The 17347-nt window shown below is 39.0% G+C and overlaps 1 protein-coding gene across 1 annotated transcript in view; it reads right to left on the reverse strand.

Moving 5' to 3' along the window:
- Nucleotides 1-1799: 1799 nt before the first annotated feature.
- The window catches only part of LOC128658181 (gastrula zinc finger protein XlCGF8.2DB), a 69229-nt gene continuing 53681 nt past the window's right edge, over nt 1800-17347 (reverse strand). Inside the window, exon 3 of the mRNA XM_053712696.1 lies at nt 1800-3715. Coding sequence (XP_053568671.1) covers nt 2952-3715 — 764 coding nt within the window. The 3' untranslated portion in view covers nt 1800-2951. The remainder of the gene's footprint in view (nt 3716-17347) is intronic.

Here is a 17347-nt window from a genome sequence, read left to right on the forward strand (position 1 = left end):
TGTCGTTTAAAATAACAAACTTTTGATTGAAGATATAAAAAACTAAGTTTAATCACCACAGTCCTCTCACACATCCTATCTATTAGTTGGGTGCAAGAGAATGACTGGGTGTGACGTAGAGGGGAGGAGCTATATAGCAGCTCTGCTTGGGTGATCCTCTTGCACTTCCTGTTGGGGAGGAGTTAATATCCCATAAGTAATGATGACCCGTGGACTGACTACACTTAACAGGAGAAAACGGGCTTTCATTTACCAAAGTTTACCTTTACTTTAAACCCTTGCACCCACTGAACTAAGTCACAGGCTTGCCTGGAGTGGCTAGACTGTGCCAGATTGGTTAAAGTGAAAAGGGTCTGTTAACCCTTTCTGTGCCAAACAAGTGACTGGTGCAGGGTTGGTTAACCCTGGTCGTCACAATTTCAATAAAGATTATAAACAATACAGTATGAGGGTTTTTTCTCAACTATATAGTCAAAACATTTTTGGATCTATACCTATATTATGTAACTTTTCTAAAATAAGCAGAAATTGAGAATAATTCAGTGCTTTTCTATAGAAATTAGCAAATGGAAAACAAAATTAAATACATAATTTGTTTTATTTCACTACAATGCATTTTATGCAGCCATGGGGGATACCTTAAACCATACAAGGGCTCTTGGAAACCTCTTGCACTTTTGATGTAAATGTAGGGGCTCCCATGTACACCTATACTCCTAGTCAATTTAAATTCCAGCTCAGACAACTCAGTGATCAGGTGACTATAATACACCCAACAGCACCTAAAATTCAAACAAGGGTTTCTAATCATATAAAAAGGGCCTTGTGTATATTTATATATCCGCACATAGGGGCCGAATTATCATAATGCAGACGGACATTGATAAATGCTGACAGCATATGCTGTCTGCATTTATCATTGCACAAGCATTTCTAGTGAAATGCTTGTGCAATACCGCCCCCTGCACATTCGCGGGCAATTGGCCACTAGCAGGGGGTGTCAATCAACCTGATCATATCAGAGAAAAAGGTTTAAAAATGCACCCTTTACAGGACTACATATAGCCAACATTAGAACTCTAGACGTTGTGTAAATAATGACTAGGGGCCAGATTTAACAGGCAGCTGATGCTGCTGTATCCACCCAAAACTTAAGTTAAGGAGCAGTGGTCGTAAGATCAGGATGATTGACATCCCTGCTAGCGGACGATAGGCCACGAATGTGCAAGTGGCGGCATTTCACCAGAAATGCTCGTGCAAAGTTAAATGCAGACGGCATTTAGTGATGTCAGGCAGATATGATTCGCTACAGTGAATCATGTCTGCCCAGCATATAATAAATATACCCCTAGATGTTAACTTATGCACTTAAAGGGACAGTTTACTCAAAAATGTTCTCCCCTTTAATTTGTTCCCAATGATCCACTTTACCTGCTGGAATGTATTAAATAGTTTATAAATATTTCCAATACCCTAATATTAGCATTTAAAATAGTTTATTTAGCCAGTGGTATCCCCACCCATCCTGAAAGTTTTTGGCATTGAGGCCAAGCTGTTTAAACACAGCCAGCAGAAGAAATTACACTCCCAGTGGGTTATAGAAGAGATAAAGGTAATAAATTGTTCTCTCTAAGTATTGGTGATTGGTTTATGGACAGATATAAGCTAAAGAAACAGGTATATGTACCCAATGTTATAAAGTAAGGAGATCTGATTATACCTACAAATTTTATTAGGTTGTGGCTTTAAAAACACAAAATCAGCTCATTCATATACACAAATAAGCCTTAAAAAGCAAATCTCATACATTTTTTTTTTATTTATGTTTTTTAAGGACATACAGAGATATAAAGGTGTACAAACTTCATAAATATATACCTATATCAGTATCTTATACATGGTCTAAAAAACATTAAGTTGTCCTCACTTTTGTCCCTATCCAGATCAAACACGACCACTCTTGGGTCTCAGATTATGCAGATTTATGCAAAGAAGAATAGGGATAATACAGAGTTAAGGTCAATTAAGTACAATGTAGGTTATAACTATACCGAAAGTATTAAGCACCGCTATTTAAGAAATAGTAAATAGAAGTTAAGGCCAAACTGCGGCCATTGGGCATTGAAGAACACCTTGTAAGTGTAGCCTTTTTTAAAAAAAACATGAACCAGCAACTTCTGTGACAGAAACAAAATGGCCCATACAAGGATAAATTGTTGTAGCTATATAACTAGAGATATAGGAATTGGTTTTCTCTACATTTGCTGCGGTAATATCTCAGTATCTTGTTGTCCTCTAGTGGTCGGCAAGAGACATTCACATCTGACATAGCTAAAGACAACACGATTTGCATGCATAACATACATTATTATGAACCTCCCTCAAACACGACAACTAACTGCTAAACAGGGGTCAAAGGATGTGGGATCTCTGCATAGGCTATTATTGTAATGGTGGCATGATCACACTTTCCCGCCCACGGGACCTCATATATTAAGCTAAGGCAAGAGCAATGTAAAAGCAACACTTCCTGCGTTTTAGTTAACAAGGTTGGTATTTAAAAAATGGGGAGTGCTAAAACATGGGTATGCTTATAACTTGGTACATGCATACCTGAATTGGGGGTTCTAAATATCTAGTTCAAGTGGTGAACCTCCATATCAGGTTCGTCTCAAATAAAAATAATTTGCATTATTTTCTGTATAAGACTTATACTGGTAACATGTGTCTCTAATATTGTCTCGCTAGAGGTGATCACCACTGGTTCATTAGTGACAGCTGCACCTAATTGCTGTTAGGAGGTGTTTATATATTAAGGTAAACACTTTGTTGGGTGGTGGAGGGGGGCTTGGAGGACTAGTGCGTGCAGATTTTCAGGGATATTGCTGTAAGTGTGTGAGCCGATGTGTAATAAGAATTGATTTCTGAGCAAAAGATTTCCCACATTCAGATCATGAAAATGCTTTCTCTCCTGTATGAATTTTCTGATGCCTAATAAGATTTGATTTCTGAGCAAAACCTTTCCCACATTCAGAACATGAAAATTCTTTCTCTCCTGTATGAATTTTCTGATGCGTAATAAGATTTGATTTGTGAGCAAAACATTTCCCACATTCAGAACATAAAAATGCCTTCTCTCCTGTATGACTTTTCTGATGCATAATAAGATTTGATTTGTGAGCAAAACTTTTCCCACATTCAGAACATAAACATGCTTTCTCTCCTGTATGAATTTTCTGATGTGAAAGAAGATGTGATTTCTGAGCAAACCATTTCCAACATTTAGAACATGAAAATGCTTTCTCTCCTGTATGAAGTTTCTGATGCGAAAGAAGATGCGATTTCTGAGCAAAACATTTCCCACATTGAGAACATGAAAATGCTTTCTCTCCTGTATGAATTTTCTGATGCCTAATAAGAATTGATTTCTGAGCAAAACATTTCCCACATTCAGAACATGAAAATGCTTTCTCTCCTGTATGAATTGTCTGATGTCTAATAAGACTTGATTTCCGATCAAAACATTCCACACATTCAGAACATGAAAATATTTTTTCTCCTGTATAAAATATTTTACATTTTAAAAGATTTGATTTCCTGGTAAAACATTTCTTATATTCAGATTCATTTTCCATGTGGCTTCTTTGGTTAGGAAGAAGATTGAAACACGTATCTGTACTTTCACAATCACTAGGATTATTGCAGATAAATTCATCTGTAGGTAGAAAAAATACAATAGGAGTAATGTTATTTATTAATTAAATAACTATTTTGAGAACATTTTAACTGTTCTAAATGAGTCTCTACCACAAGACTAAGGGACAGGCTATGATCTCTACACCTGTTACAAGCTTCATGCTAAGGCTTAATTGCGGTTAACTAGACATAAAGGAATATTTTATAGCAAACATACAAAAAAAAGTAAAAAAAAATATATAGCAAAACATTTTCGGAAGATCTCATAAAAATATTGTACAGATATAACAAAACACATTAGAATCACTTACAAAATATCTAACAGACAATATCCTATTTATTAGCAACAAACGGTTATATAGCAATTAAGTTATTAGCATATTTACAAAAGGTGTTTTCTTGTTTTACTAAATGTGCTGAAAATATAATCATTTTTGTTTACTTAAAACCTTTAAATAGCATCAAAAATGTTTTCAAGTCTATTTAAACTATAATTTATCACTTCATGTCTAACTATCTAGCAACATAGAATTATCTTAAAATTACAAAAGACCGGATTTATTTTATCTATTCAAAACTTAAAAACATAATTTATGTAAGAACTTACATGATAAATTAATTTATTTCATGGTGGCGAGAGTCCACAAGCTTGTTACTGATGGGATACACATTCCTACCAGGAGGAGGCAAAGTTTCCCAAACCTCAAACGCCTATAAATACACCTCCCACCTCACATATAACTCAGTTTAACGTATAGCGAAGTAGGTGAGGTGAATAAGGAGTAAAAGCATAAAAAGGGGAGTAAGATAAAAAAATCAAAACCACACAAAAAATGGGTGAGCTTTGTGGTCTCTCGCCACCATGAAAGAAATTAATTTCTCAGGTAAGTTCTTACATAAAATAGGTTTTCTTTCATATAGGTGGCGAGAGTCCACAAGATTGTTACTGATGGGATATAATACCCAAGATATGTAAGTCCACGAGTAACAATAAAGGGAGGGATACAATAAAAACAGCCATTTCCGCTGAGAAATTAAATCCAAAAAATAATTAAGTTTCTTTAAAATTCAAAAAACTTAAATCATATGCACTATAATCAAACAGACAGCTGCCTGCAGGACCTGTCTACCAAAAGCTGCTTCCAAAGAAGCAAAAACATAAAAACTGAAAATTTTGTAAAGGTATGCAAAGAAGACCAAGTGGCCACTTTGCAGATTTGATCAACTGAAGCTTCATTTTTGAAACCCCAAGATGTGGCAACAGATCTTGTAGAATAAGCTGTAATTCTCTGAGTCAGAGTCTGACCCACCTCCAAATAAGCTTTGCGAATCAAAAGTTTCAACCAAGATGTCAAGGAAACGGCAGAAGCTTTCTGATCTTTTCTGGAACCGGAAAAAATAACAAATAGACTAGAAGTCTGTCTGAAATCCTTAGTAGCATCTAAATAGTATTTCAAAGCTCTAACGACATCCAAAGAGTGTAAAGATTATTCAATAGAATTCATAGGATTAGGACTTGAGGAAGAAACAATAATTTCCCTATTAATGTTGTTAGAATTCACAACTTTAGGCAATAATTTCAAAGAAGTCCACAAAACAGCTTTATCTTGATGGAAAATCAGATAAGGAGACTCACAAGAGATGGCATACAATTCAGAAACTGTTCAAGCAGAAGAGATAGCCAATAGAAACAATACTTTCCAAGAAAGTAGTTTTTTTGTTTTTTTTTGTTTTTTGGATACATAATTCAATGTAATGTTATTTTTTTTATTTATTTTTTTCAAACAAGCTTTATTGTTCATATCTCTCGAATATATAGAATACATTTTTCAATACTCGTATTTTGAAAATAACACTCCTACATTACACTGTCATACACAAAATTATAACATAATTAAAACATACAATTAATCATTATAACGTAGGATCAAAAATGCTCAGTTATCCAAGTCAGTTTTCCAATATCTTTGATTTTTCATAATTGTCTCTTCCTTACTAAAGCTCATCCTTTTAATACATTCCAATGAAGAAAAATGTAAAAAGAGTTATGACACAATAATATGTATACAGAGATTGGGTTGTTGAATGTATTATCTAATTAATCAAAATAACAACAAAGAATCACCTAGATGCATTCCCGGTGGTAGGGGTCGGGGGAGAGAAAAAAAAACAAAAAGAAAACAACATCACAGAGCCCGATATGGAATAAGTTCTACCCCAGTTTTGAGGAAATAGCCGTGCAATAATATTAATCATAACATATTCTGTATTCCTAAAAGGAGCTATCAATTGTATTTGCACATTCACAGGTAATGAGAAAATTAAGTTTTTCCATTTATTAAAAAATTTGGCTAGTTGGAAATTAGATAGATCTCGTAAGGAATACTGTTCCAACATACATTGTTTAATTAATGCATTTTTGCAGGCCACCATTTTGGGAGCTTTCGCTCCTTTCCATTCCTTGAGAATTAAATTCCTAGTTAAGAAAATTATTGTATTACTTAAATCATTTTCTTTATGTTCTTCTGATTATTTTACTAGGAAAAAGACATGAAACATTTGAATATCACACTCTATAAGTAGCTTCCTCTTTAGCCAAAAATTAATTTGCCTCCATAGCTGAAAAATCTTTGGGCAGAGCCAGAAATAATGTATAGTATCTGCCTTCTCTGCATTACACTTGGGACATACTAGCTTAGATCCATGCCATCTAGTTAAGCTGGCATTAGTTATATAGATTTTCCTAATCAATTTCCGATGTGATTCTCTCCAATTAGTGGGCACCCAAAATTTGTTGCTTATTTTAAAGGATTGTTTTATTTCTTCTTTCGTTAGACTAGGAAACTCTTTTTGACACTTGTCTTTTATCACCGTCAAATTTTTGAAGGAATTGATCATGTTATAAACTATTGAAATTGATGTCTTGCCATTTTTGTATAATTTAATGGCATTATCTAAAATCCCCAAAGACCAATTAGGATTGTATTTAGTCCAAGAAAGTAGTTTAATGTCTAAAGAATGCATAAGCTCAAAAGTAGGAGCCTGTAAAATCTTTAATACCAAATTAAGACAGAGAAATAGATTTAATAACAGGTTTATTTTGAATGAAAGACTGGAAAAAACTGTGAATATCAGGAAGATAAGCAATATTTCTGTAAAATAAAATAGAAAGAGCAAAGATTTGTCCTTTTATGTTTAAATATTTTTTATTAAGTTTTTTACAATATGAATACAGCAAAAAATAAACTGTTACAGAGAGTAAATGAGTCAAAGCCCCTCCAGATAGTTGGTATTATAAGCTCATTAGTATCTCTTGACATGACAAAAGAGACAAGGAAAAAAAAAAGGGGGAAGAGTATTGCCCTAAAGTATCAAAAAGCAAACTGAAAAACACACGGGCAAGATAAGATTATATATATATATATATATATATATATATATATATATATATATATATTAAAAAAAGGGAGGAAAAGCAAACTTTATACCCACACCTATGTTATATATATCAATTTCATATATCTAACTTTACAAAAAGTCTTAAGAAATGATTTAAATAAGCTACCTGGCCCTTCTCGAGCCTTCACACTGCTGGTATTGTACATGTTTTCCCACATTCCCAACATCTAAGTCTAGCATCTTCATTGTATATTGTTTAAGTGGTGTTTGTGTTATTCAGGATCCAATGGAACCACACCTTCTCAAATAACTCTCTGGTGTTCATGATCCATGAGGCAGATTCGTACATTCTAAATGTGTTATTTATCTTGTTTCTCACTTCCATCCATGATGGTACCCCTGTTTTCCAGTGGTATGCTATTGCTGTTCTAGTGATCGTGCACAGTATTCTAATAAGATTTGTCCTTTTAAAGGGACACTAAACCCATTTTTATTATTTCGTGATTCCGATAGAGCATGCAATTTTAAGCAACTTTCTAATTTACTTCTATTATCATTTTTTCTTGTTCACTTGCTATCTTTATTTGAAAAATAAGCTTCTTTTTTTGGTTCAGTACTCCGGAGAGCACTTTTTTATTGGTGGATGAATTTATCCACCAATCAGCAAGAACAACCCAGGTTGTTCACCAAAAATGGGCCGGCATCTAAACTTACATTCTTGCATTTGAAGCAAAGATACCAGGAGAATGAAGAGAATTTGATAACAGGAGTAAATTAGAAAGTTGCTTAAAATGTCATGCTTTACCTTAATCACAAAAGAAAAAATATGGGTTCAGTGTCCCTTTAAGGTATTGGAAGACAAACCTTTAGCCAAACCATCATGAAGAAACTGGAGAATCCTAAGAATCCGAACGGAATGCCAGGAATAATCATGTGAAGAATACCATGAAATATAGGTTTTCCAAACCTTTGGGTATATTTTCCTTGAAACAGGCTTATGAGCCTGAATCATAGTGTTAATCCCAGTCAGAGAAACCTCTATGACTTAGGACTAAACGTTCAATTTCCATGCCATCAAATTTAGAGATTTGAGATCTGGATGGAAGAATGGGCCTTCAGACAGGAGCTCTGGTCTTAGAGGAAAAGGCCAAGGCTGGCAACTGGACATTCAGACAAGGTCCGCATACCAAATCCTTTGAGGCCACTCTGGTGCTATCAGAAACACATAAGATTGTTCCATTATGTTCTTTGAAATAAATCTTGGAAGTAGAACTAGAGTGGAAAAAAGAAAATTTATGCTTACCTGATAAATGTATTTCTTTTTTGACATGATGAGTCCAAGGATCATCTTAATTACTATTGGGAATATCACTCCTGCCCTGCAGGAGGCGGCAAAGAGCACCACATCAAAGCTGTTAAATAGCTCCTCCCTTCCCTCCCAACCCAGTCATTTGACCGAAGTAAAAGAGAGAAATGAAGAAACAAGGTGCAGAGGTGTCTGAAGTTTATAAAACCAACAACCTGTCTCACAAAAACAGGGCGGGCCATGGACTCATCGTGTTAAAAAAGAAATACATTTATCAGGTAAGCATAAATTTTAATTTCTTTTTAATGTCACAATGAGTCCACGGATCATTTTAAATACTATTGGGAATCAATACCCAGGCTAGAGTACACAGATGATATGGGAGGGACAAGACAGGGAACCTAAACAGAAGGCACCACTGCTTGAAGAACCTTTCTCCCAAAAGCAGCCTCAGCCGAGGCAAAAATGTTAAATTTAAAGAATTTTGAAAAAGTGTGAAGAGAGGACCAAGACGCAGCCTTGCAAATCTGATCCACAGAAGCTTCATTCTTGAATGCCCATGAGGAAGCAACAGCCCTCGTGGAATGAGCCTTAACTCTCTCTGGAGGCTGCTGTCCAGTAGTTTCATATGCAAAACGTATGATACTCTTCAGCCAAAAAGAAAGAGAAGTAGCCGTAGCTTTCTGTCCCTTACGTTTTCCTGAGAAAACCAGAAACAAAGCAGAAGACTGACGAAAATCCTTAGTCGCCTGCCAGAAAAACTTTAAAGCACGAACCTCGTCCAAATTGTGCAGAAGCCATTCCTACTGAGAAGTAGGATTAGGACACAAGGAAGGAACAACAATCTCCTGATTAATGTTCCTATCAGAAACTACTTTAGGAAAAAAATCCTAATTTAGTACGTAAAACTACCTTATCTGAATGAAAAATAAGATAAGGTGACTCATACTGCAATGCCGAGAGCGCTGACACTCTGCGAGCAGAAGAAATAGCAACAAGAAATAAAACTTTCCAAGATAACAATTTAATATCTAAGGAATGCATAGGCTCAAACAGAGCCCCTTGAAGAACTTTAAGAACTAAATTCAGACTCCATGGAGGAGTAACTGGTTTGAACACAGGCCAGATCCTGAACCAAGCCCTGACAAAATTATTGTACATCTGGAACATCTGCCAGACGTTTGTGTAACAAAATAGATAAGGCAGAGATTTGACCCTTTAGGGAACTTGACGATAATCCTTTCTCCAATCTTGGAGAAAGGACAAAATTCTAGGAATCCTAACTTTACTCCATAAGTAGCCCTTGGATTCACACCAATAGAGATATTAACGCTATATCTTATGGTAAATCTTTCTAGTTACAGGCTTACGAGCCTGAATCATGGTCTCTATGACCCGAGTCTGAAAGCCCCGCTTGCATAAAATTAAGCGTTCAATCTCCAAGTAGTCAGCTTCAGAGAAACTAGATTTGGGTGATGGAAGGGCTCTTGATTAGAGAATCCTTCCTCAACAGAAGTCTCCTAAGGAGGCAGAGATGACATGTCCACCAGAACTGCATACCAAATCCTGCTAGGCCAAGCTGGTGCAATGAGGATTATCGAGGCCCTCACCTGCTTGAATCGAGCAATAACCCCAGGAAGAAGAGCAAACGGAGGAAATAGGTATGCTAGACTGAAGGTCCAAGGTACCGCCTGAGGGTCCCTGGACCTAAACCCGTACCTCAGAAACTTGGCATTCTGTGGAGATGCAGTGATATTCAATTCCAACTGACCCCATTTGAGAATCAGGCTGGAAGACACTTCCGGACGAAGTTCTCACTCCCCCGGATGAAAAAAGTCTGCTTGCTCAGGAAACCCGTCTCCCAGTTGTCCACTGGACAGACAGCAAGAGTGGGTTTCCGCCCACTGAATTATTTTAGTTACCTCTGTCATCGCTAAGGAACTCCTCGTTTCTCCCTGATGATTGAGGTAAGCCACTGAAATTATGTTGTCCGACTGGAACCTGATAAACTGCACTGAGGCTAACTGGGGCCAGGACCAAAGAGCATTAAAGATCACTCTCAGTCTATGTTTATAGATAGAAAAGACTCTGACAGAGTCCAAACTCCCTGAGCCCTTAGGTAACCCCAAACTGCTCTCCATCCTAGAAGGCTGGCATCTGTTGTCACAATCACCCAAGATGGTCTGCAAAAGCAGGTACCCTGGGAGAGATGATCCAGAGACAACCAACATTGAAGAGAATCCCTTGTCTCCTGCTCCATAAGTATTCAAAGAGACAAATCTGCATGATCTCCACTCTATGTCCTGAGTATTTTTAGCTGCAGACGTCTGAGATGGAACCGAGCAAACGGGATGATGTACATTGCCACTACCATCAGCCCGATTACCTCCATGCCCTGAGCCACTGATGGCCGAGGAGTGGAATGAAGAGCTAGACAAGTATCGAAAATCCTTGACTTCCTGGCTCCTGTCAGAAAAGCCTTCGTTGATAGGAAATCTATTATGGTTCCCAAGAAAATTACCCTTGTATTTTGGACAAATAAACACTTCCAATTTTACCTTCCATTCGTGAGATCACAGGAAGGATAACAACATTTCCGTGTGGGAGCTTGCTTGTTTTAAGGATGTCGCCTGGACCAGGATGACGTCCAGATAGGGTGCCACTGCAATGCCCCGTAAACAAAGCACTGCCAATAACGATCCCAGAACCTTTGAGAAAATTCTGGGAGCTGTGGCAAGACCAAAGGGAAGAGCCACGATTGGAAGTGTTTGTTTAGAACGCAAACCTTAGAAACTTGTGATAACCCCTGTGAATGGGAACGTGCCAATAGACGTCCTTTAATCCACAGTTGTCATAAATTGACCCTCTTGGATCAGGGGGAGAATGTAACGAATAGCTTCCATCATGAAGGATGGTACTCTGATGGAATTTAGACTCTTGAGATCTAAAATAGGTCTGAAGGTTCCCTCTCTTTTGGGAACCAGGAACAAATTGGAATAAAACCCCAGAACCTGTTCCAGAATCGGAACAGGAACCATCAATCCCAGGTCGGAGAGGTCTCCTACACAGAGTAAGAATGCCTCTCTTCTTCTGCAGATAATCTTGAAAGCCAAGACCTGCCCCTGGGCGAAAAGGTTCTGAACTCTTGTTAGTATCCCTGGGATACACTGTCCTCCCGGATCAGGAGCAGGCCTATCATGCTGTCTTTGATACACCAGCATGATTCCTGGATTGCTTACCCTTATGCCAAGACTGACTGGGTCACCAGGAAAGATTAGACCACTCCTGCTTGGAAGGAGTGGAAAGGCTTCTTTTGAAAGTTTGAAAGGAACGAAAATACACTGACAACTTTTTTGCTTATCCTGAGGGAAGGAATGTCCCTTACCTCCTGTAATATCAGGGAGGTCCAAACAAGGTCTCCTTGTAAGGAATCGCCCCAAATTTCTGTCCCTTATGTTTTTCCCTGAAGGAAAGCATCTAAAATAAAAAAAAGTTGGCTAACTTAATTGCCTTTATCCTATCCTGGATTTCTTCGAGAGGAGTGTCTGTCCTAATAGAGTCAGACAACGCATCAACCAGTACGCCGCCGCACTGGTGACAGAGCAATACAAAACGCAGGTAGTTGTAAATTCTGACGGACACACATTCCCTGGGTACTATTGTCAAGACTCCTTGATAGAGTCTGCTCCATTTGGAGAAAAGGGGATACCCAGTTTCTCCCTATCCAATCTTTGTAGCCCTATCTGGTACAGAAAAAACTTCTATCATGAAGAGCACGTCAAAATCTTTGTATAGTTTACTGGACTTATTAGGATTGACTACGCAGGTGATGTCGGAGTCTTCCAGGGTAGCACAAACCTCCTTAAGTAGCAAATGGAGGTGTTTAAGCTTAAACTGAAATAATCAACTTCAGTATTAAATAAAGGAATTACACATAGTCTGAGATTCCCCCCTTATATACTACCGAAGTATCTTCCTCTTCAGGTTTCAGGGAAGAAAATTCGGAATATATACTACTGTTTCAGCAACAATCACTGATTAAATACATTTCCTCAAGCGTTTTCCCTGCAGCATGGGAAAAACAGACAATGCATCAGATATCGCTTCAATGATATTAGGAAGTGATATCTTGCTAAGTAACTCCAGGTGGAGTTTGTGAGGAAGCGCAGGGTACTGCATGTATGGGCTATAAAAAAACTTCTTATTTTTTTATATATCCCTATAGTAAAGTTCTCTCACAACATAAAGAGCAGAGAAAGGGATTGGTGGTTCCGCATTTGTTTCCAAAACATAAGAAGACACTATGTAGGATCTCTTAGACCAACCTGACTCACAAATGGGTGATTAATCAAATAAAAACTAACACCGAAAAAACTTTACTGTCTCTTTAATTTTTAAAGTGTAACTTTTATTTACGTTACTGTCTCTTTAATTTTTAAAGTGTAATCTTTTTTATTTACGTGTGCAAACATGGCTGAATAGGTATACGATATTGCAACCCCCTCTACACCTCAGCTAAACCTAGCTGAGGTGCTGCGCCCTTTTGCTCCGTAAAAATTCTGGACACAGATGTAGTACTGTCCGGTTGTAAGAGCAAACACTCAGACTTAATCCTCTGTTCCTTCAGATAACCGGAAGTGTTAGCAAAGTGGTGCACAACTAAATTGGCGCCACACATAACGCCGCCCATCATGGGCGTTACCCATAGCCATCTCCGGGTCGCCATTAATATTTTACTAAGTGAAAATGCATGGAGACTAATAACAGACTGATTCAGCTTCAGATTGGTTAGCTGCTAGTCCGAGGAATAAGGAAATTTATGCTTACCTGATAAATTTATTTATTTCACGATATGACGATTCCACGGATTTCATCCTTACTTATGGGATATCGCCTCCTGGTCAGCAGGAGGAGGCAAAGAGCACCACAGCAGAGCTGTATATATAGCTCCTCCCTTCCCTCCCACTCCAGTCATTCGACCAAAGTTAGGAAGAGAAAGGAAAAGCCAAGGTGCAGAGGTGACTGAAGTTTAACAAAAATAAAGACCTGTCTTAGAAAATAACAGGGTGGGCCGTGGACTCGTCATATCGTAAAAGAAATACATTTATCAGGTAAGCATACATTTCCTTTACTTTTACAAGATATGAGTCCACAGATTTCATCCTTACTTATGGGATACAATACCAAAGCTATAGGACACGGATGAAAGGGAGGGACAAGACAGGAACCTAAACGGAAGGCACCACTGCTTGAAGAACCTTTCTTCCAAAAACAGCCTCAGACGAGGCAAAAGTATCAAATTTGGAAAATTTGGAAAAAGTGTGAAGAGACGACAAAGTTGCATCCTTGCAAATCTGTTCAACAGAAGCATCATTTTTAAATGCCCATGAGGAAGCCACAGCCCTAGTAGAATGAGCCATAATTCTTTCAGGAGGCTGCTGTCCAGCAGTCTCATATGCAAAACGGATGATACTCTTCAGCCAAAAAGAAAGAGAGGTAGCCGTAGCTATCTGGCCCCTACGTTTTCCAGAAAAAAACAACAAATAATGAAGATGATTAACGAAATTCTTTAGTCGCCTGCAAGTAAAACTTCAGGGCACGGACCACGTCCAAGTTATGTAACAGATGCTACTTCTTAGAAGGATTAGGACACAATGAAGGAAGAATAATATCCTGATTAATATTTTTGTTGGAAACAACCTTAGGAAGAAAACCAGGTTTGGTACGTAACACTACCTTATCAGAATGAAAAATAAGGTAAGGAGAATCACATTGTAATGCCGAAAGCTCAGAAACTCTGCGAGCAGAAGAAGTAGCAACCAAAAATAAAGCTTTCCAAGATAATAACTTAATATCTATGGAATGCATAGGTTCAAACGGAACCCCTTGAAGAACCTTAAGAACTAAATTCAAACTCCAAGGAGGAGCAATAGGTCTAAACACAGGTCTGATTCTAGTCAGAGCCTGACAAAATGATTGAACGTCCGGAACATCTGCCAGACGTTTGTGTAGCAAAATAGACAAAGCAGAAATCTGTCCCTTTAAGGAACTTGCTGATAACCCTTTCTCCAAACCTTCTTGGAGAAAAGATAAAATCCTAGGAATCCTAATCTTACTTCATGAGTAGCCCTTGGATTCGCACCAATAAAGATATTTACGCCATATCTTATGGTAAATGTTTCTAGTAACAGGCTTACGTGCCTGGATCAAGGTATCAATGACCAAATCAGAGAACCCTCGCTTATATAAAATCAAGCGTTCAATCTCCAAGCACTCAGCTGCAGAGAAATTAGATTCGGATGATGGAAGGGTCCCTGAATGAGAAGGTCCTGCCTCAATGGAAGCTTCCACGGTGGCAGAGAGGACATGTCCACCAGATCGGCATACCAAGTCCTGCGAGGCGACGCAGGAACGATGAGAATCACCTAAGCCCTCTCCTGTTTGATCCGAGCAATCACCCGGGGAAGGAGAGCAAACGTTGGAAACACATAAGCTAGGTTGAATGACCAAGGCACTGCCAAGGCATCTATCAGTTCGGCCTGAGGATCCCTGGACCTAGATCCATATCTCGGGAGCTTGGCATTCTGACGAGATGCCATAAGATCCAGCTCCGGTCTGCCCCACCTGAGAGTCAGAGTGGCAAAGGACCTCCGGATGGAGTTCCCATTCCCCTGGATGAAACGTCTGTCTGCTCAAAAAATTTGCTTCCCAGTTGTCCACTCCTGGGATGTAGATTGCTGACAGATAACAAGAGTGAGCCTCCACCCACCGAATTATGTCATCGCTAAGGAACTCTTTGTTCCTCCCTGATGATTGATGTAAGCCACAGTCGTGATGTTGTCCAACTGAAATCGGATGAATTTGGCCGAAGCCAACTGAGGCCAAGCCTGAAGCGCATTGAATATTGCTCTCAACTCCAGAATATTGATTGGAAGTAGAAACTCTGACTGAGTCCACACACCCTGAGCCTTCAGGGAATTCCAGACTGCACCCAATCCTAGTAGGCTGGCGTCCGTTGTCACTATCACCCATGAGGGTCTGTGGAAGCACGTCCCTTGGGACAGATGATCCGGCGACAACCACTAAAGAAGAGAGTCCCTTGTCTCCTGATCCAGATCTATCTGAGGAGACAAATTTGCATAATCTCCATTCCACTGTCTGAGCATGCTTAGATGTAGCGGTCTGAGATGAAAACGAGCAAACGGAATGATGTCCATTGCCGCCACCATCAATCCAATTACCTCCATGCACTGAGCCACTGATGGCCGAGGATTGGACTGAAGGGATCGGCATGTATTCAGAATCTTTAACTTTCTGACATCCATCAAAAAGATTTTCATGGATACAGAGTCTATCCCAGGAAGGAACCCTTGTCTGTGATTCTTTTCTTTCTAGATTCACCTCCATCCATGAGTCCTTCGAAAGGATAGAACAATGTCGGTATGAGACTTTGTCAGCTGATAATACGAAGCCTGGATCAGAATATCGTCCAGATAAGGCGCCACTGCAATGCCCCGCGGCCTGAGAACCGCCAGCAGAGACCCTAGAACCTTCGTGAAGATACCAAAGGAAGAGCCACGAACTGAAAATGTTTGTATAGAAAGACAAATCTCAGGAACGGGTGATGATCTCTGTGGATAGGAATATGAAAATATGCATCCTTTATGTTCACGGTAGTCATATATTGACCCTCCTGAATCAATGGAAGAATTGTCCGAATAGTCTCCATCTTGATGGATGGAACTCTGAGAAACTTGTTTAGACACTTGAGATCGAAAATGGGTCGGAACGTTCCCTCTTTTTTGGGAACCACAAAAAGATTTGAGTAAAACCCCTGTCCCTGTATTGGAACATATTACTCCCATGGAAAGGAGGTCTCCTACACAACGTAAGAACGTCTCTCCTTTCTCGATTATCTGTAGTCCAGATAAAAGAAGAAACCTTCCTCTGGGAGGAGAATTTCTGAACTCCAACTGAAACTCCTGAGGCACAATTTCTAGTGTCCAGGGATCTTGAACATCTCTTATCCAAGCCTGAACAAAGAGAGAGAATCCACCTCCTACAAGATCCGGTCCCGGATCGGGAGCCAACCCTACATACTGACTGTGGAACAGCAGCAGGTTTCTCGGACTGGTTATCCTCGTTCCAAGACTGGACATGTCTCCAGTCTGGACTTGGATTGTGGATAGTTCCCTTCCAGCGTAGAGGAAGAGGAGGAGGGAGTTCCCTTGAAATTTTGAAAGGAACGAAAATGTCTCTGTCGACCCCTCAGATTGGATCACTTATCCTGAGGGAGGGTGATCCTTCGCCCCCCGTGAAGACAGAAATAATTTCCTTCAAATCGGGTTCGAACAAGGCCTACCCCTTGTAAGGGATAGCCAAAGGGTTAGACTTGGAAAAAACATCCGCAGACCAAGATGTCGGCAAAAAGTTTCTACATTTCGATAACCATCAGGGAAGCGTCAGTACGAAATGAATCAGCCGACTTAAAAACTGTAATCCTATCTCTTCCAAAGAAGTCACAGTCTTAGGAGACTCTTCCAGAGCATCCAACCATTAAGCAGCTGCACTGCAACTGTAACAATGCAAGTTGCTAGCAGTAAAAACAACCCTTGATGAATTTAGATCTCCATAAGGAGACTCATATCCCTATTCTTGAGTGCGTTTGTTGTATCCTCCGTCACCACAGATGAACTAACAGACAGCTGGAAAGCATTTATTATAACGTACACAGAACCAAACGTTACTATCTCTTTAAATTTCAAAGTAACTTAGTTAATTGTGCTTTTAAATTAATTCCTCTAACAATGTGTGCTACACACGTAGGAAAAAACTATGAGGTATGCAATGTTAGAGAGCACTGTATGTGAGCCATAGGGCACTGCATGTGAACCATAATATGAGTGGAACACTATAGGGGACATATGTGGCATAGATGCATAGATT

The sequence above is a fragment of the Bombina bombina genome, chromosome 4, assembly GCF_027579735.1.
Source record: "Bombina bombina isolate aBomBom1 chromosome 4, aBomBom1.pri, whole genome shotgun sequence".
In the NCBI taxonomy this organism is placed as follows: Eukaryota; Metazoa; Chordata; class Amphibia; order Anura; family Bombinatoridae; genus Bombina; species Bombina bombina.